The sequence below is a fragment of the Falco punctatus genome (assembly GCF_963210335.1).
Source record: "Falco punctatus genome assembly, chromosome: 12".
Lineage (NCBI taxonomy): Eukaryota > Metazoa > Chordata > Aves > Falconiformes > Falconidae > Falco > Falco punctatus.
The window spans coordinates 28,384,973-28,412,831 of record NC_137592.1 but is presented as its reverse complement, the minus strand read 5'-3'; the positions used below and the strand labels follow the sequence as shown (position 1 = coordinate 28,412,831).

Genomic DNA, 27,859 nt, shown 5'->3' with positions numbered 1-27,859 from the left:
GGGGGATTCCCCCCCCTCCCCCTCCCGGCGGGGGCGCGCGAGGCCACGGCGGGGCCAGCGGGCGCGGAGCGGGTTGGGCGGCACCGCAACCCCCCGGCCCCGCAGCCCCCCGCGGCCGGCACCCCCGCTCCCCCGTACCCACAGGGTGGGCGGCAGGCGCGGCGGGGGCACGGCGAACCCACCCCAGGGGAGAGGGGCAGGGGCCTGCCGGCACCGGCTGGCGGGTGGGCTAGCGCTGCAGAGCAAGCTGGGCCTACCTCTCACCCCCACCAAAGCACAAGGGGCCTCGGCGGCGACCCCCTGAGTCCCTCTTACTGGTTCGGGGGGGCTTGGGGGGTTGGGGTTTGGGTTTTGTTTACGTAGAAGCAACGCCAAAATTCTCACTGGCAGCAGGCCCGTCGGAGCCAGCCTGGCGGGGGTCTGCCGTGGAAGTGCCATATTCCTCACTCTGCGAAATGAGAGCTGAGCATCAAGAGGGGACCACCGGGGTACTTCTGACTTGGAAACAACTGCAGGCACAATGGTTCACAAGGAAAACCCGATGCTTGGGGACGAAGAGGAGTCTCGTTCGCTCTATCAGTGCTGTCAAACTATTTCAAGTTTGCAGTGCAGCTATTAGAAAAGCGACTATAACAAGTTTAGCACTGTCATCACCAATGGATTCCGTCCAGTTGTATCAGCTGCCATGTTGTTTAATGGGAGGATTCACTCTTACTTCATTTTTTAACATCAGAAACAAAAAGCCTTATGGGGAAGTAACCTCTACTCTGACTGAACAGTCACTTGCAATTTTCTTAACCATATTTCCACTACAGAGCCTAATTCTGTACTCACACAAACTGGTGCCACCATCTTGTCTGCCATTTAGGTATAAGAAGGAGCTGTACTTGATTTGCAAAACCTTTATTATGGATGATGATGTAATGCAGTTCTGTGCGGAGACATCCAAGCTACCTCCAGCAGCAGTAGTTTAGCTGTGTGAGCAGAGCAATTCACTTGGGGCTAATCAAACCTGATGAGGGAAGGAGTGTTGTCACGAGCAGAACACCCTGCTAAATTAGATATAGGTGGCTTTCGTCCTCAAACAAATACAACGGGCTGCACCACACAGACTACTGTAGACATATACCTCTGGCACTACAGTGAGTTTATGAGAGGTGACTGTCAGGAAAAAGAAACTGCAGAGGATTTTTGTTATACTTATAGAAGAATTAGTGGAGCCATCTATCTATTGGTAGCATTTTATGAGAGAACAGCACCTTACTGGACAGCCAGAAAGGGAACTCAAAGCTGCACAGTATTATACAACAGAGGATTTGCAAATACTCTGTGAACTCCAAACGCTGGGCACCGAAATCGGCATCAATTCCCAACATAACACACGCATCCCATAATGAGCAGCTGGAAAAGTTAAAAGCTATTTCCCAGCTGCAGGCAGCTGCCCAGAGATTAATAATTCATAATTATCCCTGTTAGCTTTAACTCCGAACGCGCCGGGACGGCAAGCGGAAGCAGCCGTGCTCTCCCCGCTCCGCGCTTACCCCCCACGCCCCCTTCCCGCAGCCAGGCGCCGCTCCCGGCGGGACCCAGGCAAGGCGGGACGGAGCGCTGGGGTCACCGCGGCGAGCCGGAGGCGGCAGGGCGGCCGCCGACACGCGCGGGCGGCACCCGATCGCTCCCCACTGGCGCGGCGCCCCCTGCCGCTGGCCCGGCGCCCGGCGCCGCCATTGGCGGGAGGGCCCTGGAATTCCATGACGTCGCGGGGCGAGGGGCGGGGCGAGAGGGGCTGTCCCGGCCCCGCTCGCTGCCCCTTCCCTCGCGGGGAGCCCGGCGCGCTGCCAGCCCGAGCCTTTTCAGCTGGGCCAGGGGGGACCCTGCTGCCCGTCTGTCCCCTCCAGGCCCCCCGCCGCTGCCTGCCCTACCGCTGGTAGTTCGGACCCATCTAAACGCTTAAGAAACACCACAGGCAGGACGGAGGCGTGCTGAACGGCCCACCCAAGCCCAGCTACAGAAAACCGACTCCAGTGTTACCAACTTTCGCACCCTCGTTTCGCCCTGGCTGATTAACGCCATTAAAATCCTGCTTTTCCAGGACGACGGGAACAGCTACGACCCTGGGGCAGCCCTCGAAGCTTTACCACCAATGCTATTTGTGTGCCAACAGGACGCTGAAGGAAGAGCTGGCCCAAGACTTAAAAAGCCTCCAGACGTTCTTCTTTCCCTGGCAGCGCTGATAAGTGTTCGCTCCTCCTTTCCAAAGGCCTTTATCTCTGCAGACCACAGGGATCTTCCACCCTTCAGTGTTTGTAAGCAGCCACGAAGAGATCTAACCTAATGAGATTCCACCGGTTTAATCGACAATAACACGCCAAGGACGACTGCAGTACCTCATCCTCACCCGGCGTAAGCACCGCTGCTGCGAGCATGTCCAGACTGCTATGGGAAATAAGATTAGGATGGAAAACAGCTGGTCTGGATCAGAGCCAAAGAAGACTCAAATGATAATGGATAGAAAAAAGGAACATTCGAATCAGAAGTTGTCCGAGATGTTTTTAGCACCTTTCACAGAAAGTACGTAGTCCTCGCTCAGCAAAGAGAGGCAGATTTCCACAGCTCATACACAGTTCGGCTGCCCAGGTAGCATACATTTTCCAAAATACTCTCACCTTCATCTTGTTGGGAAACTCTCCCTCTTATCTTGCCCAGGAGACTCTGGGCAGAGGAAGGCAGCCATTTTTCCTATCAGACTGGATTAGTTGCAACTCACTGTATCAAGCTGAAAATAGTTTCAAAATTGTTACCGGGAAAAAAAATTTGTTGCTTAGAGCTAAGCCTGCAAGCTCAAGTCCTCAAAATAGTGGCTAGTCAGGTTCAAATGCCAGTGTAAGGCACTTGCTCGGTGGGCCCAAGAGCTAACAGACAACCCCAGTAACATCACAGACTGCACGCAGATCTAGAAACAACTGCAGCAGCTGCTTCCCTTTGCAACAGCACAGATTACAAACCCCAGAATAAAAGACAGCGGAGCAGATTAAGTGTGACTTTTCTGAGGTTATCCAGACAAAGGAGAATAAGCGAGTCTAGCAGATATGATTGTTTTTAAGCAATGTTGCAGGTATCTTTCAGAAATGTTTGGAAAAGGTTTTCCACTACAAGAGAGATTCACAGTTTGTCCCCAAACCCTAAATGGTCTCTGATCAAAGAAGTATTTCCTTCCTATCCTGCCCCAAAAGCACAAACTAAAAATCCAAACGACTTAGTCTAGTTTCAGCTCAACAAAGAAAGGTCCCAAGGTCCCCTTCTATTACCCAGGGGAAGCTGGGGTTGTTACTTATTTTATGCAAAAAGCTACTCAGATGAGGGAAGGAGTATAGAAGACTGGCTTTATGTACAATGCTCACTTGACTCCTACTTCCACATATCTCCTTCCAGGCCCAATTCTCCCTTCCTGTTCTTGAGATCCATCTCTCTTCTCTCACTCATCAAACCTCCAACCGCCCTTCAGACTCAAGCTCTGCATCCTCACTCCTATTCCCTGTCCCAGCTCCCAGCCTGCCAGCCATTTTACGATTTCATATTCCCTACACACCCTCCTTGATCCAATGTATTTGCTCCGGCAATTTGACTTTTCTTCCCTTTCTCTTTGTTCCTATCCCTATCTTTCACCCTCTTGATTTTCACACCAAACCGTTCCCACCTTCCCCTAATTTTTTAGCCAGTCCCAGCCCCATAGCTGTGTTTCCTTCTGCAGCTCCCAGGCCAGACAGCCTTTCCTAGCCAATTCCAATTCCCTCCTTAAAAGTCCAGTCCTGGCTAACCGGCCACCCAGTTTCTGGCTGTGGCTACTTTACAGTTACATATTCTCCTGGAAATTGAAGTAAAATAGCAATACAAAATGCTTCCAAGTTTTTAAACTGTCTTCCTTTTAAGATGATTTTTGGAAGAATGAAAAAATTTGTAACCTTAACTTTGTATTAACAGTATATTTTGGTGCAGATTTAAATGTATTCCTAAATAATCATCTACATAAAAGATGTAAATACACTATTTCCAGTGATTTTACTAGGAAGTTACCAGGGGTAGGAATCACTGGCACTTAGGAAGGAAAGTATAAGTTGTTTAAAACCACAAAACAATTCACAATAATTTTGTCTCTGTGTAAATGGCTTTTTATTATTATTTGTTTTGATGCTTCTCTGTCATGGATTTGTATACCATGGAAGTTACAGCACTGTGATAGCAGCCATTGTAACACATGGTTGTTTGACAGGCTGTATTGCCTATTACACCACACACTGCACATACCTATTGTTTGTATTATTTATACTGTCTGTTGATACATAGGCAAAAAATACACTGGCCAAACCTAGCAGCTGTATAGTACACTTACTTTATAGAGACTCACACCTACTAAAAATACAGATAAGAAGTTGTGTCATAGTAGTAGGCACAACTTTTTCCTCTCTTTCATCTATTTTCATTGTGTCTTTTAATCATGTATTTTGCCTTTTGCAGTTCTCTAGAATACTTCATATATATTAAACGCAATGGCCTCGCTGTTTAAAGAAAACTCTTAAACAGGTGTTTACTTTTAAGCACCTCTCAAGCTGCATGGACTTCAATGGAGGATACACACTTTTAAATTTACATGTGCTAAACTGTCTCCCTGAAGATTGATCCCTAAGGGAAGTCCTCCTGTTTAAATAATAAGGAGAGAGTACATGTGCCACAAGAAAAAATTATTGGAGAGTCTGGGTTCTCTAGGAAAGCTTAAAAGAGACAGCTACTTTAAAATGCAAAATTATCAGTCCTATGAAATGTACTGCACACTTTGAGCATTACATATGTGCAGAAGTTTCAGAACAATCTATTTTGGAAACACTGTGTTTTTCTAACATCTCATAACCCAAGAGCAGTAAATCTGTTTGGGGTTTTTTTTTCTCCTTTTTTTTTTTTTTTTTTAAATTTACAGTTTTAACGAAAAGTTTCTCCCAAAAGGAATTTCAAGGACAAAGTTCTAAGACAGTGAAAATAAGGCTACAATAGCTCAGAGAATAGGATACAGATCTCCTGGATTTTGCTTCTCTTTTTGGAATACCGCTAATTTTTAGGAGGCTTGATGAGTTTGACCCCGCCTCTACCTTTGGGGTTCCTCTCCTGCAAAGGCTTACCAAGCGCTTTGTTTCACTGAGTACATGCCTGCTTTTATATATGGACTCCTGGCTCTAATTCCCTATGTATCATTCAGGATTCTCTTATTATAATCTCATTTGTACTGCTTATTATTAACATACATGCACTGCTGGAACTCATCTCTTATCCTTCTAATGAGGCCCTACAGAACATGAAAGAGTAAATAACGTTACATAAAACAGCACCAGTTTTTTCTATTCCGTGCTGTAGTGGGTTTCTTCTGGTGGAAGGAGTGCTACACAAAAAACCTGTAAGAGCACCCTGTAACGACATCCCAAGGCTCCACTCCAATTCCGATCTTGTTTGCTTATTTGGTTATAATAGCTTTTTTAATATGGTTAATATTTTAATATCCTTTTTATATATAAAAAAAATTAAGTCCATTGCCCCTTAAAGACTGGAAGTTAGAAAGATCTTTAATTGCCTGATACACAGGTACCCAAGATGGTTTTTTTCTTATCAGCTTTGAAGGGCTTGCACACAACAGTTCATTGTCTTAAGGTAGAAACAGGAGTTGAAATATTACACCAGAAATGCAGTATTCCTATTATACTGACACTATAAAAATCCTAAACAGAAACAGGGATAGCTTTTTAAACAGCTGTACTTTATTTTAAATCATGTTTTCATTTTGCATGACACACATGCTTAATAATGGATAATTATATTCTCATTTGTTTCAACGTATGGGGCTGATAAAGGAAAATGACAATAAAAATAGCACTACATGTTTACACAGACACAGATACCCCCCCTTGTCAAGAGAACTTACTGACTTCTTTAAGCTTCTGCCTCCTCTTCTTCCATTTCTCAGGACAGTATTATGCTACTTTTCTTAGACAGATACTATCAGTTTGGAGTGCACTAAAGGGTTAACTGAAACAGAAGCTGAGTCCTAGCACAAGATAGGGAACAGCATACAACGGATAATTGTGAGGTTATTGTACAGCCTTGCCAAAGACTAGAAATTATATAATATGACAAGGAGTATCTGTAATTTTTAGATAAAATATGATCAAATGTCATAATGTATTTCAGAGATATGCTGTGAAATTTAATTATAAAAATATGTCTTAGGCATTGGGTGAAAGGACTGGTGGACAAGTAAAAAGAAAAGGGAGTTTATTCTATGTAATAACACAAGGTTTTGAAATTTACCATACCTGCTTGAGTTCATTTGCATTGACAGACACATTTCATGTGGGCTTTTGCAAGATTTTCTGCAGTGTAAGGAAGTGCAATTGTTCTGGGGAATATTTCTTCCTAAAGTTACAGTATGATAAAGTTATTAAACTCACTTTAGCTCTCTGGGCTCTTCACACATGGCTAAGTTATCGTAACAACCTCTTCTATCTTTTTGAAGCATTGTATTGTACTGTGGAAGGAACTGGATAGCCCGTGGGCTTCATTCTAATGGAGACTAGTGTAAAATCTTTTATTTCCAGTACTTCTGTGTTGATAGATTCATTAAAGCTGCTAAAGAGAAACAACCAGCACAAGCTCTAATTGGTTGCCAAATAAGATCCTTACTACTACAGTGATTTACTTGGAGCTCCTGTTGTAGAAGAATTTCAGCTTGCTTATTTGCCCCAAGACTCACACACGGTAGAAAATAAAACCCCTGCAGGCTTGCATTAGGGAGGGAAAAAAAAAGGCTCACTGTTTTCCACCACCCATTAGGCTCACATTGGCCTCATTTTGCAGTGTTGTTCTTGTAAAGGATGTCTTTTTATGCACTGATGCAGTATCTAGCCCATGCTGACACTGCCTTGAAAGGCTCTATGAGCTACTATACTTGACAGAACTAAAAGAGTAATATTATTTATTTCATTTCTCTGCTCAGTGGGGTAATCTCATGAGATTATGAGTCTCTTCTTCATGAGGGCCCTGGGGATGGCAGTCAGAGCTGAGCTTCACTATAATTCAGTACAATGCAAACAGCACAGACCACAGTACTCTGGCTCCAACAGCAAACAGCAGCCAAAATACCAGGTATGATGTCCAGTATTGTAATTTATTTGGAACAATATTCTGTAGACTTGTTTTTAAAATAGGTCCACTTCTTCCTTGTAGAAGCACAAAAGCAAGATCGTCTTGAAATGGCATTAATGCTTCCCAGGCCTCATTTGTGAAAGCCATCTGAGGAAGGGTCTCAGAAATGAGAATACTATTCTGAGGTCTGACCCTAGCAGTTGTGAAGTGTTCTGCCACATCCCATCTTTCTTAACAAGTACTCCCAAATCTCAAAACCCACTTTCTGGAGAACTAGACTCCTGAGAGCAGAAAAGGGAAAGAGAAGATAGAGTGGCAGACAGTATATCTTAAAGCGACAGCAAAGAACATTATTATTTTCAGTCTTAGAACACTACAGAATTTTGCAGTTTTTTAAAGAAATGAAAGCTTCCTATTTTCCCAACATTCTTCATAAACTCATACATTCTGAGGACTATACTTTAATATATCATATTGTTTAGATTATTTTTCTTCATTTGCCCTCCTCCTCAAATTTGCATCTCATAAGGCATCTCAATGTGAAAACTGCAGTTGCTATTAAGAATAGTGCTTAATATTAGTGCTGCTCATTAGTTTCCTAATGCTTAGAAACAATTCACATTCAAGCTTTCTAAAGAATAACTAATTTGCCCTGACTACTCATTGCTGAATATCTACAATCCCATCTGAGAATAAAAAGATTCACGGGTTTTTACCACTTCTGAAAATCAGGCCTTTGACTACATACACAGACATGGGCACCCCAATTAGAGGCTATTTTTTAAAAATCCTTTAAAAATGCCTGTATACCTGCTTTTACGTCACAAAGATGACAGTGCTAGAGGCAGAATTAGAGGTTCCTGGCTCCCAAACCTGCTCCGACCACACATCTCTTGTGACAGAGAAGAGAGGCGGAAGCAAGGGTGCAAAGGGACGATGTGGCAATAAGTAGTTCCTTCTGATCAAACAGTGCCTGCCAAGCCTCACTCTCTTCGTGGGTACTGCAAAGCCACTTTCATGGGGCCCAGCTGCTTTAAAGGTGTCCAGCAATCCTTGCTGTGTGGGAAGAATGTCAGGCAGCACCAGTTCTTCCTATGTAACTTGTACGTCAGCTGCTGACAAAATTCCCTTGTAAGTTTTACAGTGAATTTGGGGAGTTCTAGTAAAAGCCCCAGATCCCTGCAGACAGGTGATAATATCAAAATTTCATATTTTGTTTTTGAATTCTAAAGAAAGCATCAGGCAGTTGCGCTTGCATAGACAAGCTTGATGCCCTAACATCTCAAAACCCAGCAAAACAAACAAACAAGCAACAGAAGGTAAATGAGAATGCACAAATTTAGCATGTGCTAACATTGCACGATTCTGGCAAATCTCATGTTCTGCCGGGACTCGCTACAATTTTTGCATACTAAGTTCTGGCACTACTACTGAAAGCATATAAGTGATTTTAAAATACAAGCCACAATCTAGGCAACTGAAGTAGAGAACATCAGTTGGGTTCAGTATGGACTGCAGGGCACGGATCTCAAAACAGGCAGAGAAGCAGCACCACTGGAAACCTCAGCATCAAAGAACTACAGGAAAGGTTGCCAGCCTGTTTCCACCGGACTACAAGGTTTTCAAGCACAGCTCCCTTGCTGGTACTCTGTCCCACATCCAATGGAGAGGCTGTTCTTATGGAGAATAAACCCCCACTGTGACAGGGAATAATTTATCAGATGCTACCGAAGTTGACATTACACACTTCATTACATCTTGAAGTTACACCCTTCAGCCTAGCCCTGATCCACAATGGACAGCTAGCATTCCTGGGAGCCACTGTCACTTCCCACCTGCAAAAAGCACATAGTGCCCTTCCTCTTTGGTTCATTGAAGAACGAGCTGGCTGACTGGCAGTGCTAAATTTTGGTATGTGGCTCAGAGGGCCAGGAAGATCAGTAACACCACATCTGCAATATTTAAGATTCTTGGTTATGAGAATCACAAGACCACTTGTATGTAGAGCCTTTACAGGTAAAGGGCCACCCTCACAAACCATGCCATGAACACACGTCGGTGCCATGCCCTGTTCTGCAGATGTGTGACATAGTTTGAGTGGCATGAAGGCTCCTCCTGACAAACTTCAGTTCCTGTAACTTCCTGTAACTTCCTGCTGCAAAAGAGCAACAGGGAGAAAAAAACTCAACTGTCATCAACAAGGTTTTCCAACAGCGAATTTCACATACTGGCAAGACTTTTTCACAGCCATGCTTCCAGAAACAAGCAATCTGACATATTCTGACACCAAGATCACTTCTAGGCCAGAGCCCAAGTCAGACAGGAACATGAAGGAAGAAATGCACAGCTGTATCATTGCCATGTTGCTAATATTCAAATTAACCATGTGAGGACATGATTTTTCCAGGCCTCACATATATATGACTTAAGAAAGATCCTCAAGGGGCATAGTATACTGTATTAAAATTCCTTGTAGATGACACATAATTACCTCTATTTTGGAAAGGATTAGAAGAAACACTGGAGGGGAGTCCAAAATATACCAGTGACATTCCTTAAACATCATACTAACAATTTCATTTCAATTGGATGGGTGCAAAAAGATGTTGTATAAACAAATGGCAAACCATTCCAATATCGAGCCAACAAGAAGCTACGCACGTCTGTAATGTTACAATGTCAGTATTCTCCAACTCAAACTTACTGTATAAAACCACAAAAACCCAAGCACTTTCTATAAAAATTATTTGTATAATTTCTTTTAAAGAGAAACAAACAAAACCCTGTATCCATTATTATTTTCTAGGTCCTCTTTAAGCTAGCAGAACATTCCCTACAGAAGCAGACAAATATTACTATTTCAAGAGTTTGAATGTAAGTTGGACTTATAATGATCCAGTCAAAAGGAAGCCATGTCAAACTCAGCACCCAAAGAATGAGGCCTCTCAGGGCTACAGGCTGGATCTTTTAACTTGGGACATTTCACCCCCAAGCCAATGGAGCTCTGAAAATTTACATTAGGTGAGGATCTGACTCATAACATTTTATCAAGGATCAAATGATCAGTGACATGATCTACTTTAAACAGGATTTATGAACACCCATGGCCTGCCACAGACTGCTAACCATGTGTTATCTCTGCTGAACGTAACCCAAAATGAGGGTTTACCCAGCTTGAGGCACTCCGCTTTAAATTTCTGTCTTTTTGGACCTGTCCTGTGTGCTCTCCCTTTTGTTGCTGTCCTTTTCTCCAGTTTCTTTGTAGAACCTCCCCAGGTAAACCGAAAGCAAGCAGATGTGGGTGGGGTAATGTAATCTGGGAGCTCCTCCCAACTACTGGAAATGCAACTTTAGTTCTAGCAAAGAACATTTCCAAATCAACTTCCATCTCAGTTGAAAACCAAATGAAGATACCTGATTATTCCCACTACCACCCAACCCCTCTGGAGCTTCAGCTCATTGTTTTAGGGTGAGTACAACTTTGGTCTAGGAGCTTCAATTGTTGCAGGGTCACAATGAAAAACATTGCAAGGGCATGCAATGTTGGCTCTCTCCTGTTTCTTAAAAACTTTAAGGCATGGGGGTCTGATAGATAATAGAGCTCTACCATGTACATAATACACATCTCATACCATATGCTCACTCTCAGCTTTGGATTTTTGCAAAGTTGCCAAACATTCAGATGCCAATTAAGAAACTAGAATCCAGTCCTTACACAGAGATTAAGTAATTCAGCACAGTGTCTCTGCAAGCTATAATTAAAAGCAGTTAGCTTCATTAAAGGGAGAGCAAAAGTAAAGAGGCAGAGACCTATTTTTGGTATTGCTTTCCTATAAAATATACTGTACACTACAACCAACTCATTCACTGCTCTACAGCTGTATTCAGTTAAAATTAATCAGAACAGACTAAATCTCAGTATTCAGGCCAGCAGATCAGAGGAAACACACACTTAAGGAAATCCTAGAATCTGAAGTATTAACTTCTATGGTACTATCTAGGTGACCAGTTAGCTAATTAATTTCAAATGATTGCTGCCAAATTTAAAATTATTTTTAACAACACTAACAAGGCTGACTGTGCTGACGATACTTACGGCCTAACAAAAAGGGACCTTTCTCAGGTTTGTTACATACACACCTGCAGAGCAATCCATGTTCCTTCCCTGAAAGGACTCACAGTTTAAACATCTGTGCATAGGACGGAGACAAAGATATTAAGCACAACAAAGGGACTAATGTGAGGGCAAAACCAGTTTTACAACTATTTAAAAATCTTGATTACATCTGAGTATCTGCACTACTACCAACTGTGTACTGTAAGAAGAATAAAATAGAAACCACAGACTTCTTAGGAGCTTGTTATCTAGGCATTCACTGTGAGACAGTAAGTATATTTAACAGTAGCTATTTTATTAATATAAGGATAATAAGTAATGTAACATTTGCATTTCTCCTCCACCTGCTCCCAACCCTGTATCAGGTATCTTAACACACTGTCTCTACCCATTGCACTGATGACACAGAAACTGAAGCAGATGACTATTGACATTTGGCAGGAAGCTGCACTTGCAAATATCAACTTAGATTCATTAAGTTTAATTATATTTTTGTCAAACAGTATGATGTCACAGTATCTGAAGTAAAAAATGTTCCCTAATATCATACAGCATCTTAATTATTGTCCTAAGAACAAGCACACAAAGGTAATCCTATCACGATCCTCCATGCAAAAATAATATGAAAGCGTGTAAGACATTTAAGTTTTGCAGATATATTATCTGGAACTTACACTTTGGGATACCATTAAAATGTAAAAGAAAATATATCCAGATGAGCCAATCTCCATATATAGAGTAGTATGTGACCAACTGCCTAGCAGACAGAAAACCCATGCTTAAAAGACATGTTTTTAAATTCTTGAAGTGACTTTGGTGGAAAAAAATGACCTTTGTTACTATCTCTGCACACTTATAATATTCTAAAAGGAACATACACATCTGTTTCAAATTTTAAGTAGCATCTTTCACCCTCTCTCCTTTATGTCTAGCAACATTTTTACAGGTGAGAAACATCGAACTCTTATCAGAGCAACTTTTGACCCATCCTTTGTTAATCTGGGTACCTTGTGAACAACTGGTTTTGTGTTCTTCACTCCCACAGGCATCTTTCACATACAGATTAAAGTCAAGGGCCGATGAGTACCTTACTCTCCTCTCAGTAGTCTTGCATAATTTGATCTTGGTCTTGACAGACCGTTAATAAGCACTATAAAGCACTGCTACTACTATTAAAATGGAATATACTGGAGGACACAATAAGGGTGAATGAATGAATGAATGAATGAATAGCAGCATTATGACAGTTACATGTCTGATGGTTCCAGATAAAGATACTGAAAAAACTGTCCTCCCTGTTAAATCAAGTAACAGATTTTAAGCAGAAAATATTCCAGTCTACCACACTGCATACTACAGGCCACAGCACCACACCTAATAATTCAGGCATCACACACATGGATATCATAATGAAATAAGAAAAGAACGGATAGTCTCATCTCTTAAATTATGTTAGGATAGCAGGAAGCTTTAAATTCTAGTCTTGGTCCTTCCACTGACTTGAGAAAGTAGTATAATCAGTGTGCCTGAGTGCCACTGTTTTAAAAAGTCAGAGTACTTACTTATCCCACAAGGATACTGTCAGGTTTAATTAATTATGTCTGTAAAATCCTTTCTAAATGAAAAGTGACAAGCATGATTTATTAACTAAGTCTAAAACACCACTGCAGAATCAGAGACTGATAATTGTTTTATCCTGAGAATAACATTTCTAATAAAATACATTTCAAATGGGAAATTATAGCCTTTTTGACTTATTTAGACTTTTTTGTGGGGCTTGGGGGCACACTTTTGATAAGTTCTAGGAACAGAAGTGTAATCAAGGACATGAGATACATGTTAGCTCACCCACTGACATTAATGTGGCACCAGCTAAACGGCATTGCATAAATCACGAGAATGGGGCCTATATACCTAGCATTGCTGTAGGACCAAGCTGAAAGAAAACTCCTCTGCCTATTAGATGTCACTTGCTTGTAGCCTGACTGTGCGCAAGGATCTGCACAAATCACCCAGGTATTGACACCCAGAAATGGAGAGAGTATGGCATTAGTAGACCAAAACTAGCTGTAAGGTGGCAATGTATGATCTACAAAGGGGCTGATTTATCTTGGTGTGACTCCACTGCTGTCAGCTCTTGTGCTCACAGGAGCATCACAGCTCTAGCATGTATCTGCAGGCAGAATCCAAGTGTCAAGAGTTATGAATGACAGGTAACTGTCATTGATGCACAGCCCTCGGGGTGCAGTGGGCCCTCCTTTTTGGTCCTGTTTTCCGTATGATGGCAGCTGTGTTAGCTAAGGTACTCCTCACTGGGAAATTACAATTCAGTCAGTGTTCACTAAGATCAGGAGTTCATTAGCACAGACAGAAGAGTAGTTCAAAACATTCAGAAAAGGTATGGATCAAACAACTTGTGAATTACACTGATTCAGCACATCCACTGGACAGTCCCATGACCCAACTCTTTCCTGGACAGATCCGCCTATTTGGCCTGTAGGGGCAAGCTCCACATCCTCAGCACCAATAGCAGGAGTTTCAGAGGAGGAAATGAATCATGCCCTCGGAATGCAACTGAAATCCCACAGACCTAAGAAAATACTTATTCATCTTCATATGTGTATGTGCATACCTCATACACTGCCAATAACATTTCAATCAGATATTGCATATGAATAAAAAATTATCCCATATCTAGTGGAATTTAACATTAGGTGGTATTCCACAGATACAGCACATGATTCCAAATGAAACAAGCAGCACCACGTGACTTAAAATACATAAATGAATTTGGGCACGATCTAGCACAAACCAAGCTTTTCCAGGCTACACAGGCATCAGGATTGAATGGTCGCACTGTGGTAATATGAAGCATAATTCAGAAATATTGACTTGTTATAGAAAGTAAAGACAGTAAGGTATTGCCTACATTGGGTCAAAATGCTTTGTGAAAATATTTTAGCTAAAATTAATATAGTTTAAAAAAGGGTGGGCGAAGTTTGGTTTGTGATCTGGCCAATACAAGGTCATTTATTTACATTTGCAAGTGAAGTCACTGCTTCTGGGTCAAGTCACCTCTCTGACTCTTTGTTTCCCAGCTTCCTCCTTTTTTAGCACATTGATTTAAGACAGCCAGGCACGAGAGCTACCTCTCCATGCACACACAGGCCTGGCCAAGCAGCATGGCTCTTTGGCAAGCAAAAAGAGTGGGACAGCCAAGCAGCTCAGACACCAGCCTCATCTTTTTAAAGCAGTGTCAATACTTAAGACCTGAATTTAGCTGTATGCTCTGACATAGGCATCTACCTCACTTGCCAACAGGGGATTTTCAGGGTACCAGATGCCACCCTGGCAGGGGAGTCCCCCCTGGGGCAGAGGGAAGAGCTGAAATGGGCAGATTAAGCCATGAGCAATAGTCCTTGCCCATGTTGCTACTGCATAAAAAAGCACTGCAGGTAACATCGTTATTTGGAAATAAGGTGACAGGTGTATGGGGCTGCAGATCTCGGGACAGCCCAACCACATCTTCACTAGCGTTTGCAACAGTTCCCATCAGAGACAGCTGGTAGTGACCTACCTTCAAATTATCTGCTACCTGGATGGTTATGCTGGAAGACATGGAGAAGATCTGAAGCCACCAAAGAATGCAATAGTTACATTGCCTGGATCACCATCATACCTCTGTATGTGCCTTTCCCTGGAGAGGTAAAGGTATGCATTTTCTTCTAACCAGTTCATCTCCTGCTGACAGGTAGTTACTGCATGTCATGAAGAGTTGAGTGTGGACTCCTGCGCCAGCTCAACTTTCACCCCCGTTTAAAAGTCTGTGTGGCTCTGTAACAGAATCCGCCCCAAATAACAGAGTTTGGGCCCTCTCTCTGTCCATACACTAAAATGCATGTAGGAGTAAGCAGGACAAAGAAGGCACAGAGTCCATCGTCCTGCAAGTCCTTACATGACATTTGTACCATATTGGATTGGACAATTAACAGCTGCATGTTTCCATTCCATTTCTTACACTTGCAGTGCTTTGCAGGAGCAGCACTGCCCCTTTCCAGCTGCCTGAGATGGTATGATTATTCCCATTCTCCTGCTGCTGCTGCTGCTGCCACCACCACTAAAACAGCAAAGCAGGCGAGCATGTTGGGAGCCATGGTCCATTTTGCCTGCTGTTACGTCCTCACAGAGGCGATGTGACAGGTTGTAAAAAGCCTTTACAACCTGGTAGGCTGCACACAGCGATCTGAATTACAATGATAGGGCTCTCTTGTGTGGAAAAGGCAAAGGACAGAAGCTGCTTCCCAGGATGGCTCCTTCTATCACACTGGGAAGACAGGGACGTTTCTCTGAGCACACACTCCAGACAAAGAGTGCTCAGGGCCATTTCCTACAAGAAAATACCAGGACACGGTGTGTGAAATTCCATGCGCTACCATCCGACCTGTTCCCTCCTCCTAGGTGAGGGTGCTGTGCTCCGGTGTTTTCATTCCCAAAGACTGACCATGACACGTGCCTGGATTCTCATTTACATGTTTAAAAATGAAAAAACTGGGCCCTAAAAGGGCTGAAATGTCAGACTAGCTCCAACGAATAAAATATAAAAAAATACAGGCTGCAGGTGTAAAAATGATAAATTGGGTCCCTTAAAGGGCTGAAACGTCAGACTGACTCCAAAAGATAAAACATAAGAAACAGAGGTTGCAGGTGTAGAGGTGATAAACTGGGCTGCTGAAAGGGGTTAAAGATCAGGCTGACTGAAAGACCAGGAACACAAGGTACTGTGAGTCCAGTTTGAGCCTCCAGCAATTATGAAAAACGAAACAAAAAAACCCCGAAGGCAACAAACAAACAAAACCCACCCCAAAAGCAACAAACAAACAAGACGAACCCACAAACCCGGCCACCCGCCGCCCGGGAATCGGGACGCAGCCCCAGGCCGGCGCTGCAGCCGACAGCCCTGTCGGGCCGCCGGCGGGGAGAGGCCGCCGCCCCGCGCGCCGCCCGCCCTCCCGCCCGTCACGGGCTCGCGCCAGCCCCCGCCCCCCCGCGTCACGTGACCGCGCCCCGCTGGCGTCACAGGCGCACGCGCGGCGGCGGGTGGAGGAGCGATGGCGCTGCTGGTGCGGGACCCGCTGGCTCCGCGGGCGCGGCCCTGGCCGCTGCCGCCCGGCGGGGGCTCCGTGCGCCGCCTCCGCCGCGACCGCGCTCGGGCGTTGGTGAGTGAGAGGCGGGAGTGAGGGCGCGGCCCGGCCCGGCCGGCCTGCGGCCTCGGGGCGCGACGCTGGGGGGCGCGGGGCTGGCGCTGGCGGCGGCCGCCGGTGGGCCGCGGTGGGCCCTCACCCCTTCCCCGCTCGGCCCGGGGCCTGGGGCGGCCTGGCCTCTGCCGCCTGCCCCTCAGCGAGCGGCAGCCGTCCCTGGGGGAGAGCCCTGGAGCGCCGTGTTTGTATTTTGCGTATATATATATATATACACACACGTATACGAAAGGTATCAACCGTCAGCGTTCTACAGTTCAAAAACCGTGGGTTTTGCTTGTTTTTACCACACAGTGTTCGAATGCTTCGCATGAGTTTTCCCACAGCTCGGCTTTTCCCCATTCGTGTTGACAAGCAGATTTAGGCTATTTAATTCTTTGTTCAATGGAAACTTAAACAAGCACCGTACAGAATGTTTATGCTTTTAAAATCGTCTGATTTTTGTTTCCCCTCTGTTCCTTTAGGAAGGAAGGGAACGTTACTCCTTAATGATTTTATTTATTAGAATGTTTCATTTTCAGTCAATATGACTCAGTTTTGCTGTTTTTTAGAATATTCCTGAAGAAAGCTTTTATGTGAAATGTAACGGACGACTGGTTAGTGATGAAGATGTATTGCAGAATGGAGCCGTTTACAGCCTGGAACCAAGACTTTGTGGTGGCAAAGGAGGTTTGTTGCTTAACTGCTTGCAATTGATTAGATTGTTAGGTTGAAAACCTTCTGTTATACTGTGGTCTACAGCGATAGCAGCAATCCTGATATATTAGCAGATCTCTTGTCCTGTGGATGACTGTGATGTATAATGTCTCTGACCTGAAACCCAGAGTCTGTGTGCAAAGTTGGGAGGGGACTGGGAGAGCTGCAGCTCAGCTAACAGCTTTGCTGGAATAGCTCTGCTTCACATCCCTGGTCAGCTTAGTTCTATTAGTTGGAATCTGTAACATGCATCAAAGTGACTGCAGAGTTGAAATTGTGTTTAAAAGCGCCTGGGTTCTTAGGCTTCTAGGTGTCATTTGTGGTCACTTAGGACAAATATTGCAGGTACAACTAACTAGCCTGTGATTTGAGTACGTTACATGACCTAATTGATTTTGCCTTCTCCCATTTGGGAAATAATGTAAATGACAAGATTTCAGTAGCCTAAGAACTAAAGAATTCGATGAAAGCTAGACTTCTTGTGTTGACAAAATACTGTTACTGAAGATGCATATTAATCGTGTAAAAGGATGCAGCCGCCAACAATGTGGGCATTCCGTAGAATGTCCATGGAACAATGGAATGGTGAAGCAAGGTTAGCAGAGTATTTGAGTGCAGTTGGAGTCATGTTTGCTTTTTGAATCCAGTTCTCAGAATTTTCCAGCTGTTGTGCTAAAATGCTGAATAACTGTGCTGCCTTGCATCAGACTGCAGCTCAGCTTACTTTGCCTTCTTCAGTTTTAGATAGAACTGGAAGTAAATAGTGTTCTTACAGCTCATTAAGTGGTATGGTTTCTTTAAGTGCTGTGAAAGGGGTGTGTATGGTAAAAGTTAATAGCATAGGATGCTTCTTCCTCACCTGTTGTCAATCAGCTTCAGTTATCCCAGGATGATACAGGATAGGTATTCTGGGATTCAGTTTGTGTTACTGATGTGCCTTTGGGGTCAGTTGAAAATTGTTCTTTTAACAGCTTTGTTTGCTTTCTAAAGTGTTCCTTTTGTTTTGACTTTGTAACTTAAAAGCCTGATAAAAACAGGCAAACACACACAGGTCACAACTATTGAGACTGGCTGTATGATCTCAAGGGAGTACAGATCGCGCAGGCTTAGAAGAGTACTAAGCATTTTATTATCAGACCTAATCCAGCATCTGTGACCTTAATGAATGCATTGCTGTTGATTTTTGGGAATATACCTGGCTGGGTGTAGCAGCTAGGTCCACATTCTTCAGAATGTAAAATTCAATAGCATTTTCCATGAGCTGCAAAAATTCTCCTTGCTAATGGGAGTAATTGGTTTCATTAGCTGAACACAGTACTTTTTCTGCCTCATGATACAGTAGGCTGGCTGGATTGGTTAGTTTCTAATGCTCCTTAAAGGTACCTTTTGGCGCACTGAAAAGTATAGATTCGTTCAGCTTCTAGTTAAAAAACAGTGCTTGGCACTTTCAAATTGCTTGAAGGATTATATTAATATTAATTCACGTTGTGTTTCTTTGAGGTAATTAAACAAGTGTCTTTCTCCAGCTGGAGATGGTATAAGGTGGGACTGAGTGAGAGAAATGAGTGGTCTTGCCTATGAGTAATTGGTGGATGAAGAGTGAATAGAAATCAGCATAACATCATGATCATCTTGATGAAGTGGCTAAGGCTATCTCCCAAACTTTATTTTTTGTTAAATTTTTTAAAAGGGTATTTTAAGTTTGGCAGGTGCTTAAGGGAGAGAAGAATCCAGGCTAAATGAGAAGGGATGTTATCCTGAGATGAAAAAGATTTCAAACCACTTTGCTGGGGGAGTCCAGAAACAGGCTTTCGTGTTGAAGTGCTGCACAGGTTCTAGTAAGTCTGGAGTCAATCTGGTGTGGTATCAGGAGCACAAAACCAAACCAAACCAAAACCCAGAAAAAGATGGGTGGTAAATGCTGGATACTTTTTTTTCACTTAGTGCTTCAGCATTTCACCCAATGACAATTCTGCAACATGTTGCAACTTTCAACTTGCCCTTTATTTCAGTTGCATTGAGAGCAAGTGTTGAATGTACAGTATTATTTTTCCATAATTACTTGTTCTGTTGTGCTAGTTCATCTCCATTTGTTTCTGTTTAGCTAATTCTTGATTACTTTTTTTCTCAGGATTTGGATCTATGCTGCGAGCACTTGGTGCTCAGATTGAGAAGACAACAAATAGAGAGGCTTGCCGAGATCTCAGTGGAAGGAGACTTCGAGATGTCAATCATGAAAAAGCGTAAGGCATTTTCTTCAAAGCTGGAATTATAAAGTAAACTGACCATGTTAACTGTTAAGAAAAGAGGTCAAATGACAGGTTGTTGTAGCAATGAAGTTTTGAATACCAAAAAGAATAAAAGTGAAATCTTGAGCACAGATGGCCTCCCAGAATTCTTCTGACAATAATTATATTATTGTGAAATAGATTGTACTGCAGCCTGCTTCTGAGAGGCTGTTCTGTGCTTCTTGTATTTCTCATCTGCAATTCTCACAGTTCTCTCTGAAGCTGCAAGACTGTGATATTGGGGATGTGCGACATTACGCTGTTTCTGGCTTCCAAAATAACCTTTCCTTTCTTCTCTATGGCAGAATCTCTGTGTATTCCTTCAGTAATGCCCCTGGGTGCTGTTGTCTTTTCCCATTGTCTCCCACCGTAGCAGGTGGTAGAAGCATTCAGTAATAGCAAGGCAACAAACTGATATTGTATTATGTGCTGGAAGCACTCTCCTTTTCATGGTTCTGTCACCTGCAGGATGGCTGAATGGGTGAAGCAGCAAGCAGAACGGGAAGCAGAAAAAGAGCAAAGGCGCTTGGAAAGGCTGCAGCGGAAACTTGCAGAGCCAAAGCACTGTTTCACAAATCCGGACTACCAGCAGCAGTGCCATGAAATGGCTGAGCGACTGGAAGATTCAGTCCTTAAAGGTATTGCAGTTTAACCTCGCTTTCTCTCCTCACAAAATAAAGCAAACTAAGTCCTTATAGCCTCACTCCAGTATGACTTCTTTTTTTAAAAAAAAAATAATTGCTGCCAATAGCTCTTTAATAGAACTTAAAATTTCATTCCGTTGAAAATTTCTTGGACTTAATTTTTCCTCTTTGCTGCTTCTCTTAAATTGCATTGAACAGCATAACACAGATAAAAGTGATGCTTCATCTTGCTCTGCTACAGTGTCATCTCATAATAAAAGCAGAATTCTGTGACAATAGTGTTGCTAGTTCAACTGGAAGAAGTACATAATAATTCTCAGTGAAATGATAAGTTATAAACAGGTCTTAATTTAAAAACTAGAAATCTAATCTAATTACAAAATACCTTGTTTCACTTGCTGTTCTTTGTAGCTATCCGCGGATTGTTCCCTTGCTGGCAGCTGGATAGTGAAACTTGAGGCTGAATGGGATGTAGAACCTGAGTGTTCAGTTCAGGAATCCAATTTTAATTGATTTTGTGCCTTAGGTAAAGTCACATAGGAAAGCTTTTGCTGCTACTGAGTTTATTTTGAAGCTTTGAATCTACGTAAATGTGCACCAATAGCTACTATTTTCAGTTTGTGTTTTAAATTGCATCTGAAATTAAAAGGTAAGTAGAATTAACAACATACGTGAATTGTGTACTGATGAAGTATACTTCTAACTTTCTTTTGAAGGATTGCAGGCTACTTCAAGCAAAATAGTGTCACCAGAAAGTGGTGATAGTAGGAAGCGTCCAGGTGAATCTGGAAAGAATGGAGCAAAACCTCGAAAAAGAAAGTGTTTTTGGTAAGCATTATGCCTTGTTTTTACACTCAAGTATTAAGCCTTGAATAGGATGAAAGGTTAGGTACATACAAGTAAACAACATCTTATTTGACATGTAGACTTAAATAGGAATAAGAAAATTGAACTGATAAAATCAAAGAACTGAAAGTAAATGTTACTGTATTCATGTAATTCTGTCCCAGCTGGAGCAGACAAAATTTATTTGCAAAAATAGGCACACTTCTTTTGCCTGCCCCCCTTCTAATATGGTTATATTTTACTACTTCCTGCTACCCGTTTTATTTTTTCGTTAATTACATTTACAATGAACTTAAAATTTTTAATTTTTTTTTCCTCCTGGCATCTTTTACCTAATGTAACATAAAAGAGAAGTCTTAATGATTCCAGTGGTGTTTGGAGCAGCAATAGTAGCACACATTTCTGTATTGGGAATACTGTAAAAAGATCTCTCTTTTGGGGGAATGTTGGTTGGGTCCTGTTCAATGCTAGCAGCTCTTCCATTTACTAAACTATCCTAAATAGCTGCTGGAGTAGTTCACTATATCTCTCTGAAGTGATTTTGGAAGGAGAAATGTTACAATTTTTTTAACATTTTTTTTTTAAAATATTAAATAGATTATTATTAATTTTTAACATACTGCTTGTGCCAGGCTGGGATTGGAAGGATTGGATGATTGTGACAGTTCAGACTGTGAAGATGAGAGTGAAGATGATTCCCCTCATGCATCTGATGGAAGTTGTCCATCAGGCAGCAGATACGATGAAAATGCTGGCAATACAAATGAATGTTCCGGCAGCTCTGTGGATTCGGTAGAGGATAGTCCAGGTACCAGTGCAACTGAGAAACCACTAGAGCAGCCGGATGGTACTGGAAGAGATCTGCAAGGAGAAGCATGCACAGGTGGGCAAACCGAAATTCCAGCTGAAGAAAATAGTAAAATGACAAAGCCCCCAAAGGAAGAGGCCCAAGAAAAGAATGAAGTAACCCAGGCTCTGAAAGAAGAGGAGCAAGAAAATGTTTCTTCTAAGGCACAGGAAATGAACCAGTTACAGAGCACAGTAAGTATGAGGTGGTACAAATTATGATATGTCTTTGTCTTCAGCTGCTTTTACTCAATCACTTTTCCCTTTGTGGATTGCAGAAAAGGGGAGTGGGATTTGTGTCCTATGACTTCAGTGCATTAGATGTACATGCTTGGATTAGAATCATAATCTCCCCAAGAGGCTAACAGAATCTCCAAAGCTTGATTCAGAGCACAAAAAATCCCAGGGTTAAAAGGACAATTAGCCTAACTGAAGATGCATCTTCAAACTTAAGAAAATGCAATGTGGCAAGTTAGTAGAAACTGCAGCCAAAGAAGGCTCTCTGTTGACAGTGCCTCCATGGAAGAAGTTAAATTGTAGTATGGTAGAATTCTCCTGAGAGATGCTAAGTAGAATGAGTCAAGGAACAACTTTATGAGATAAAGATTTTAATAGTCTAGAGTTTCTGCTAAGATGCAGTTGCCCTTGGCTGTCTAGTATTGTGTTTCCTGAGATCCATGATTTTTCTCCTCCTACATAAATAGATACACTCTGGATCCAAAACTCTTCATTGGAAGGGGTGGGGGGAAGGAAAATAAACCTCTTCTGTAGCATGAAAGTTTCTTATCAATACTTTTGGACACATTACCAAACACCATTGAATTTGACTAATCTTATTTAGAACATAATTTGACCTTAACATTTATCATTTACCTCAATGTTTAAATTAGAAGTTGTTCAGAGTAGACACCCCCTAAACCAGTCGGCTGATCAATTTTACTTTTTATTATAAAAAGACTTGAGTTTAGTTCATAGAGAACCCTAGTAGTCTGGTGCAAATTTCAGTTCTTCATTGACCACCGAAAGTCTGAAAGCAGCAGCCCTGGAGAGACAGGATTAGTGTAAATGATGAGCTTCATCTTAACTGCAAAGGATGGAAGGGTGGGTTTTAAATTGATCATCTGGTATATCCGTGGTGAAAGCAGGTCTGTACTGCTGCCATGCTGTTACCTCTGCTGGCACTCTGTGTTGGTGTCACCAGCCCTCAGCCAGATCAGGAGCAGTACTGACCCGCGAGGTTCCTTCTGTGGTGACTGACAGGAGGATGGCTGGGATTCTTCTGTCAAAGAGGCTTTGGATCAGTCTTCCAGCCCAGAGGGAATGTAGCTTTTCCCACTGAATTGATGAAAGCCCAAGTCCTTCAGCGCTCCTTGTATAGTATTACTATTAAAAGTTTTTAGGGGTAATGAATCCAGGCTTATTCCAGCCACATTTTGTATTATTGCTAGTTTTTTTTAGGGGGGCTAGGGAGCTGCTTGGATTTTCTGCCTTTTCAGCGTGACCAGGAAGTCTGCCATCAGCTGCCAATGACTGAGTTCTGATGAGTGAAAATTTTGATACAGTTAAATGGAAAAAAAAGTCCAAGGATATAATCTGATAAATTAGAACTTTGACATCTACTGTACTATTAGAGTTGGCAGATTTTGAACAGGATGTTTACCCTTCTTCACTGTTTACCTTTTACTCAGTATTTGTGAGACTCTATTCCTAGAACAGGAAACTCCACCAATGCTGTGGCAGATTGTTATTGCAGGTGGAAATATTTTTGTAATAGTCCTTGATGGATTTTTTTTTTTTAAAGTTGGATGAAAATAATGAGGCAACCAGTCTTTTGTTTGCTTAGCAGGACAAAGGTTCTAATTCTGCTAGCATTAATTGTTTTTGCTGGGTGCATAACAGAGTGGTCTCATTCCCACTGTTGGTATTACTTGCTCTGAAGTCTCTTTAATAACTCCATCATGGTATGTACTGTAAGACTAACGTGCGCTTAAGTATTGAAGGGAATGGGGTTAAGTTTTTGTGTCCTTTTTAGTGTGTTAGTAAATTCCGGCGTTTGAATGATCCAGTCTTTGTCCATGTTCTTTTGTGAACAAGGCCCTGGGCTTGGACTAGACAGTCTACAGGGGTCCCTTTCACCCTTGATTATTTTGCGAATATACTAATTTCCTTTTAAGATGAGATTTTAATCCGTTTTCTTGTGGCAGGATGAGATGTGAACTTCAGAACTTGCTTTTTTGTCCATTTTACTAAAAAGAGGGTGCTTTTCTATAATTACAGTGTAACTGCATTAGGAATAACTATTCATCCTCTTTCCTGCTGCTGTCGGGGGTGTATTGACTATATTCTACCTTGGGCTAAAAAGGGGCTGTTAGCTTTGCCATGCCTCTGGAAGCCAAGGTTAAACTACTGAACTGCTAGGTGGGATGGTGGGCTGTTGGTTTTATTTCCATTTTCTTGGGAGTACTTCTCTGGGGATAAAAACAGTGTCAAGCATTTTGTCTCCAGAGAAATAGGATTAAATGCTGTGACTTACTTTATTTTACTTCTTTGGCACTCCGCTATTGCAAGTAGACTGTGTTAACTCTAGTAGACTAACTTTTGAAAGTTCAGCTGTGTTTGTATCATTTAAAATGACCTGTGCTTCTGTCTTGGAGGCTGTGTACATGGCAAGCCGAAGCAGACCTGCAGCTTATCTGGATATGTTAGAGCGAGCCTTTGACTAGCTAGCAGGGGCACTGTGAGGGGTAGAATTGTAAGACACAGGGTACGAAGCTCATCTGGGCATTCACGCCGCTCTTGTCTGTGTTGTCTCTGCTAAGATTTGCATGTTTCAAAATGCCACTGCTGGCTAGCTTCAGTTCCCTTGTACGTGGTGCAGTACTACTTTGTCTGGATAGCCTTAGTACTGCTAATAATAAGAATATCCAACATAATACGTATTGAGACACTGCTCAATTTTATTAAGTAATTAGGAGTTTGAGATAATCCTAATTGAAGGTCTTCTGTTAGTTGAAGCATTCTCTCTCCACTTGTTCCTCCCGCCCTAATCAGGAGGAAAATAATAATAGTCTGATGGGATGTTTTTCTTTTTGCAGGAGGTGGAACCAATAGACCTACTGGCATTCAACTCTGCTGTTGAAATGGAAGCCCTGGGTTTAGATCAGCTGAAGATGCAATTGATGTCTTTAGGACTGAAATGTGGAGGCACTTTAAAGGAAAGAGCAGCAAGGCTTTTTTCAGTGAGAGGTCTGTCTAGAGACCAGATTGATCCTGCCTTATTTGCAAAGCCCTCTAAAGGGAAAAAAAAGTGATTTAAAAAAAAAAAATCTATCCATGTTCTTTTAAATTTTTCTTACTTTGTGGTCATTCTGTACTGCCATATGTAGTTCTTTGGCATCCCTGGATAGCATTTGTGTCTGTTTGTAATGAAGTTTGATTATTGTAACAGGGAGTAAGTTGCTAGATAGTCATGCGTTCAATATGTTCAGTATCAAAGGAGTGAAACTACTATCTTTTGATAAGCTTTACAGGTGGTTATAATGACTCATAATGCGACAGGTAGAACAAACTCTGTACATGGAAAGAAATAACCTGATTGTTTTCTGGAAAATGGTTGTGTGACTGTCATCACCTATTTTAAGAAAAGTAGCAATTCTTTCTTAGCTTTATGTTGAATCTCCTTTAATGTGCATTCCAGTTAGCACACAACTATCAAATGAGAAACATTGAACTTGTGATTCAGGCTTCAAATCTGAAGTTTCTTTAAATAAAAAGAACACTTTTTTTATGTTTTTTAATGGATGAGGTCTGCATAAATAAGTATGCTGTTCTGTGAGTGCCTGTGGGATGTTGGGTATCAGTATGACACAAATTATTAATGCGTGTAAATATTTCTTTTAGAAGTTAAATAAGGATATTTACTTATGTTGCTCTGGAAAAGTATCTGGGGGTTGGAGAAGAGACTATCACATCCTTAAATTACAAAAGAATAAAGTACGCTTGCTGGTGGCTGTAGGTTAGTAAGATAACAGTGACAATCTGAAGCTGAATGGGAAATTTAGGATGTGGGTTTTAATTCTTTTTCTGTGGTTAAAAACAATGGAATAGTCTCCCAAGGACCTAAATATCTCTAGTGGTGGTTTATCCTGGAGCAGTGTCGGACACCTCGGGCTTTGGAGTTGTCCTGTGAGACGGGGAGGGCAGCGTGCTGGCTGCCGCCTCTCCGGTTTGAGAGGCTTTTATAAGGTGTTTTCAGTGCCTTGGATTTTGCATTTTACCACCATATGTGGGAGATTAATATGTTTACGATCTGCTTATCGGATTTCCTTGTGGAGACCCTTGAAAAATAAAAAAAATTATCTTCTCTCCTGTTCTGGCACCATACAGTCTGTTGATCTGGTTTGGAGTTTGGCTCATGAAGTTTTGAAATGCTGTACTGGCAGGAAATGGTCTTCAGACGCGAGGGTGTCAGTTCGCTCGCGTAGCATTTATTTTTCTGGCGTGAGCAGTTTGGATCTGGCGTTTCAGTCAGTTCTGCCATCTCTTACCCTCTCTCTCCTGAGAAGCCGTTTTGTTTACACTTGGGAGCTTTGGATGGAGAGCGGGTGTTACAGCTCGGGGCGGGTTTATTCCCGCCGGGCTCCGCAACCCTGCAGGGGCACCCCGGGCTCAGCCTGCCCCCCAGCCCCGCTGCTGCCTCCCGGGCACCGTGCTGCACAACGGGGCTCGGTGTCCCCTGCCCGTGTCCCCTGCCCGTGTCCCCTGCCCGTGTCCCCTGCCCGTGTCCCCTGCCCGTGTCCCCTGCCCGTGTCCCCTGCCCGTGTCCCCGCCGTGCGGGGTGGTGGCGCTCCCGTGCCGGCAGGTGGCGCTGCGGGCCCGGTGTGCCCGGTTCCACGGCCGCCCCCCCCCTCCCGGGTGCTGCGTACGGGGGAGCTGGGGCCTTACAGAGGACAGGGGTAGCAACTGGGGAGCGCGGAATTTATTTGTGATGCAGCAGCTTGATGTCCAGGCAAGTCAGAACCACTTCGTGTGCAATATTTCTTCTACCCACAAAATCGATATGAGGCAGTTTACCTATTTGCAAGTATATTCTTGATGTGGTTAAATAAAAGTCCTTGGTATCCTTTCAACTGAGTTCTAAATTCACACCCACCAGGTAAGCTTTGTTAGCATCCCAAGGAGGTAGGAAAAGGATGGGCAGGCGTTTGCAGCGGTGGCAATTACACTGTCATACACAAGCCTGGCACGGTGGATCCGTTTACACAGTATTCTGAAAACATTCATTACAGTTGAGGGCTTGAATTGTTGAAGTACATTTAAACTGTTCTCTGTTGCCTACATGTGGGATCCAAAAGTAATGAACTTAGCATTTTGCAAGCTTATCACTAGCAAAATCTGGTTATGTGACATGCAGTGGCTTAAATACAGCAAATAATATTGTAGGTAAGAAGATGTTTGGTCTCAGTAAAATACTTGACATGTCTGACATTTTCTAAGATTCCGTTATAGATTAAAATTTGGACACAAAAAAAAGGGTGGGGGGTGAGGATGGGAGAGAGCCATTAATTAAGGCTCTGCAAATCACATCTCACGGGGATTGTGACAGGACAAGCGGACCCTGGGTAGAAAGGAAATGGTTTTGTTTACTGAGCGTGTTTCATTAGGAAACAAATGGAGGGTACCTGGGACGTCACCTCAATGTAATGAAGTTTTGCTGGCGCAAAGGTGTCTGCTGGGAATGTTGCACGCTGGCAGCTGTCCCACTTGGGCGGCAAGCCTTCTGCGTGCTTACAGCCAGCTCTCGGGAAGGCACGGACAGCGGTTGGGTCAGGAGAGCCTGCAGCTATAGGAACACACTCAAGCTCCTCTGTTGCATGGCAAGGATGGTGTGGGCCAGGAGTGAATGGGCCAGTTTAATTACATGTTTTGGCAGCAACTTTTACCTAAGTTCTCTCCCCTCGCTGCGATTGCACTGTTGCTTCG

General features: G+C 42.9%; 1 protein-coding gene and 1 long non-coding RNA gene across 2 annotated transcripts; one reads left to right on the top strand and one right to left on the bottom strand.

The window, feature by feature from the left end:
- Nucleotides 1–455: 455 nt before the first annotated feature.
- LOC308072224 lies at nucleotides 456–16,290 on the bottom strand. The gene is made up of 3 exons (XR_013931585.1): nucleotides 16,191–16,290; nucleotides 14,880–14,999; nucleotides 456–11,375 (listed from the first exon to the last, which is right to left on the bottom strand). It is a non-coding gene; the product is annotated as an uncharacterized lncRNA (long non-coding RNA).
- Nucleotides 16,291–16,359: 69 nt separating this feature from the next.
- SDE2 (SDE2 telomere maintenance homolog) lies at nucleotides 16,360–25,670 on the top strand. The gene is made up of 7 exons (XM_080408764.1): nucleotides 16,360–16,518; nucleotides 17,109–17,226; nucleotides 19,385–19,496; nucleotides 20,010–20,179; nucleotides 20,902–21,013; nucleotides 21,664–22,072; nucleotides 24,973–25,670. The coding sequence occupies exons 1-7, from the start codon at nucleotides 16,411–16,413 to the stop codon at nucleotides 25,186–25,188; spliced, it is 1,245 nt and encodes a 414-aa protein (XP_080264890.1). The 5' UTR covers nucleotides 16,360–16,410; the 3' UTR covers nucleotides 25,189–25,670.
- Nucleotides 25,671–27,859: the final 2,189 nt, after the last annotated feature.